Below are 4,181 nucleotides of genomic sequence, written 5' to 3'. Positions count from 1 at the left end.
GGGGGGGGTGTGCACCCCTCACGAGGCTCCTGCTGCTTCCTCATATCCCTAGTTGGGGTCACTAGTCCTCAGTCCTCTGAACCTGAAGACAAAGAGACGGAGGAAAGTACCAGGAGCACCCCCACTCCAGCCTCCCATGCACACTTGTGCACACGCATGCACCCTGCACTAGGGCAGAGGCACACAAGCAGGAATAGGCCTGCAGGTGAAGCCCCTTTCAGAGGTACCCACATGGGGACAAGCGCACAACCAGGTAGGCACACGAAGGGGCCCATATGTTCATACCTCCTAAGGACAAGGCTCCCCGAAAGGCACATGTACCCTAACCTCCTTATCCACATATACTGTGTGCTATTTCTTAGCTCGCCTAGCTATCCATACTTCTAGATCCAGGACTCTATGCCTATTACTGTACCTTCTTTTCCACTCTTTTCCTCTCTTCCCTGGCTGGCCTCTAGGTCAGACCTGAGGAATTGAGGGGATAAGTCAGGATCCCAGCAGGAGGCTGTGTGTGTGTGTGTGTATGTGTGTGTGTGGTGGGGGGATGGGTTCCTAAAGCTAGAAAGCAGAGAGGAGGGGTGGGAAAACAGAGGCCACTACAATAAATCAAACTCAACACTCAATTAGGATGTGGCTGCTGGGGGCCAGCACCATGGTAGGCACCTAGGATGCAAAGAGAATGAAGCGTGGGTCCTCAGGAGTACCCAGTCTAGTGGGGAGCCCAACATGTAAACAAATCCTGGGCCAACCCTGGGACAGAATGTGCCAAGTGCTTTAACAGACAGGCTACAGGAGAGATGAAAAATCATTTCTCTTGACAAATTGCTGGGCTTCAAACGTCGTCCTCGCTACCCTGGTCCTACATCCCCTATGCCTGTCCTCTCCTCAGCCACATGCCTCTGCCCTTCTGGATACCTCCTCCTGGACTGCCTGCCGCTCAGGGACCCCAGCCCCCTCCCTCCCATCCTAGGACAAAGGGAAGGATGTCAGGGCACAGGAGGGAGACTCACAGGGGAACCAGGGTCCAGAACATGGGGAATGAGACAGGGCCTGGGGTTCTCTGGAGGCCCTTCTCCAAAGGAGGTGTTAGGCTAATTGTGAGGGTTAGGGAGGTGGATGGGTCGGAGGGGAGCAGCTCCTCTAGAACCTAGGACTGACAAATCTGGAAGTGAGGGCCCCACTTGTTAAGTGGGGAGGTGATGTCAGTGGGTCCCTCCCCCTTTTCTAGAGGACCTGGAAGGGGTCTGGGCTGGGGACCTGCCTTCGCTGATGCCTGTCTGTCTGTCCTCCCCTGTCTTCCCTGTCCACACCTTCTCCTGTTTCATTGCCGTCTTTATGTCTGTCTCTGGACACTCTCTGGGTACCATCCTATCCATCTGTGTTTGCTGCCTGGGCCTCCATCTCTGGCTCTGATCCTTCTCTGCCTCTTGGGGTGTCTCTCTCTGCACTTGCCTGTACTGGCATTCTGGTCCCCTTTCCTGTCCTCATGGCTCGCTCTGTGTCACTTGCATTTCTACCTCTGGCCCCTGACTCCCATCTTGGTCTCACCTTTTCTCTCCATATCCTTGTTCTCTTTGCTTGTTATTTCTGGTGCTGGGCTCTGCCCCTCCATCCCTGCATCCATCTCTGTGCTGGGTCCTGCCTGCTCTCACTTCCCACTCATCTTGGCCCCCTCCCTGCCCACCTGAGCAGCAGCGTCCCATCCAGCCCTCTTTCACCAAGTCCCTCTGCCGTGAGTCCCACTGGAAGTGCCTCCTGCTCTCGCTGCTCATGTACGGCTGCCTGGGGGCAGTGGCCTGGTGCCACGTCACCACAGTGACGCGCCTCACCTTCAGCAGCGCCTACCAGGGCAACAGCCTCATGTACCATGACAGCCCCTGCTCCAACGGCTATGTCTACATCCCCCTGGCCTTCCTGCTCATGTTGTACGCCGTCTACCTGGTGGAGTGTTGGCACTGCCAAGCCCGCCATGAGCTGCAGCACCGTGTTGATGTGAGCAGTGTGCGGGAGCGTGTGGGCCGCATGCAGCAAGCCACACCCTGCATCTGGTGGAAGGCCATCAGCTACCACTATGTCCGCCGCACCCGCCAGGTCACCAGATACCGCAACGGAGACGCCTATACCACCACCCAGGTGAGGAGCTGGTGGGGAGTGCAAGACATTCAACATGGGAGGTGGCACTTGGCCCTGCCTTACTCCCTCCCCACCTCCCTGGGGGGAAGGTGGGAGGAGCACAAGGCAGTGAGCTCCCATGAGCATTGCAACAGCAGGGCAATAGCAACAACCATAGTCATAACAGCAAACAATCACCAGGAGCCAGGCTCTGCTCTAAGTATTTTACGCACATCAAATCATTTATTTAACCCTCATAACAACCCTATGAGGTAGGCAGGTATTCCCATTTTGCAGATGAGGAAACTGAGGCCTGGAGAGTTTAAGTAACGTGTCTAAGGTCAAATAGGCAGTATGTGGTGGAGATGAGACTTGAACTCAAGCAGTCTGGCTCCAGGATCTGTATACTATTTAGTGCTTAATGGGTCTATTTGGTGATTAATGGCAGAGTGTGGTGGCTCAGGCCTGTAACCTCAGCACTTTGGTGAGGCAGGAGGATCTCTTGAGCCAGGAGTTTGAGACCAGCCTGCCTCATGGCAACATAGTAACACCCCATCTCTAGAAATAATAAAAAGAAGTAGCTGGTGTGGTGGTATGCACCTGTAGTCCCAGCTACTCAGGAAACTGAGGTGGGAAAATCATTGAGCCTGGGCAGTTGAGGCTGTAGTGAGCTGTGATCACCACAGTGCAAGACCCCATCTCAAAAAAAAAAAAAAGAAAAAAGAAAAAAAAATTAGTGCTTAATGGTTGGAGATGGCTTCACATGCCCAATATCATAGCATGCTCTACCTATTCAGTGAGGTGACTGCTACCGAGTTCTCTTTCACAGGTATGGACACCTAAACTCAGTGACTTGTCTAAAGTCTGCTGCTCTTAAGTGGTAGTGCTAGGCTCAATCCCAGCTTCCTGGATCTCAAGTTCAAGGGTCTAAGAAGAGGTGGGCATAGGAAGTCTCACTGGGGGTGGGCAGGTCAATCAGCACTTTGTGGACTCGTCAGGATGACACATATTGGAGTCCTGGAGGAGGCGTTCCCAGATGTAGGCCATCTGTCTTAGTATAAGGATCAACAGACAGAAGCCTGGGGCCGGTGAGAAGCAGGAAGGAGGCTGAGTGATAGCTATAGCCTGAACAGGAAGGCTAGAGACAGAGGGGTTCTTTAGGGTGTGCTTCTGGGGAACCCATTTGGAAACACAATTGTAAAAGGGAAGAAAGAAGAAGAGAAGGCTGTTTGTGGTGATGCTGGAGCACTCTGGAAAACAGAGGCAGTGGCAAATGGATTAGGCAAGCCAGAGGGGCAGTTCGTGGCCAGGGCCTGACCCCTAGAGGATGCAGGGTTTAGTTAGAATTTAAACACGCACAGGTAGGGCTGGTTCTAGTCTGGTCCTCACGTCTGATTACGCAGAGGGCGTCAGTTGCTCTGCAACTCAGACGGAAAGATCCTAACCAGCTCCAGCTGGCACCTAAACCAAAACAGACTTAGGGTCCGACCGGGCAACCAGAGCAGCGATGCGGCGGGCGAGGGTGAGTGGGCAGAAGCGGGCACCGCTGACGGGCTCCTCCCGACCCCGCCGCCTGCCCCCCGCGCCGCAGGTCTACCACGAACGTGTCAACACGCACGTGGCGGAGGCCGAGTTCGACTACGCGCGCTGCGGCGTCCGCGACGTGTCCAAGACGCTGGTGGGGCTGGAGGGCGCGCCGGCCACGCGGCTGCGCTTCACCAAGTGCTTCAGTTTCGCCAGCGTGGAGGCCGAGAACGCGTACCTGTGCCAGCGCGCGCGCTTCTTCGCAGAGAACGAGGGCCTGGACGACTACATGGAGGCACGCGAGGGCATGCACCTCAAGAACGTGGACTTCCGTGAGTTCATGGTGGCCTTCCCGGACCCGGCCCGGCCGCCCTGGTACGCCTGCTCCTCGGCCTTCTGGGCCGCGGCGCTGCTCACGCTGTCGTGGCCGCTGCGTGTGCTGGCAGAGTACCGCACGGCTTATGCACACTACCACGTGGAGAAGCTCTTTGGCCTGGAGGGCCCGGGGTCGGCCAGTAGCGCGGGCGGCGGCCTCAGCCCCAGCG

The 4,181-nt window shown here is 56.0% G+C and overlaps 1 protein-coding gene across 1 annotated transcript in view; it reads left to right on the top strand.

The window, feature by feature from the left end:
* Nucleotides 1–1,584: 1,584 nt before the first annotated feature.
* Nucleotides 1,585–4,181, top strand: part of TMEM151B (transmembrane protein 151B) — a gene marked incomplete at its 5' end in the record, with an annotated part of 6,297 nt that continues 3,700 nt past the window's right edge. The window contains 2 exons of the mRNA XM_011960438.1: nt 1,585–2,133; nt 3,704–4,176. Coding sequence (XP_011815828.1) covers nt 1,585–2,133; nt 3,704–4,176 — 1,022 coding nt within the window. The remainder of the gene's footprint in view (nt 2,134–3,703; nt 4,177–4,181) is intronic.

This window comes from Colobus angolensis, unplaced genomic scaffold, assembly GCF_000951035.1.
Source record: "Colobus angolensis palliatus isolate OR3802 unplaced genomic scaffold, Cang.pa_1.0 Scaffold51, whole genome shotgun sequence".
Lineage (NCBI taxonomy): Eukaryota > Metazoa > Chordata > Mammalia > Primates > Cercopithecidae > Colobus > Colobus angolensis.
Note: the sequence above shows the minus strand (reverse complement) of the source record. Positions and strands in the feature narration are given on the sequence as shown.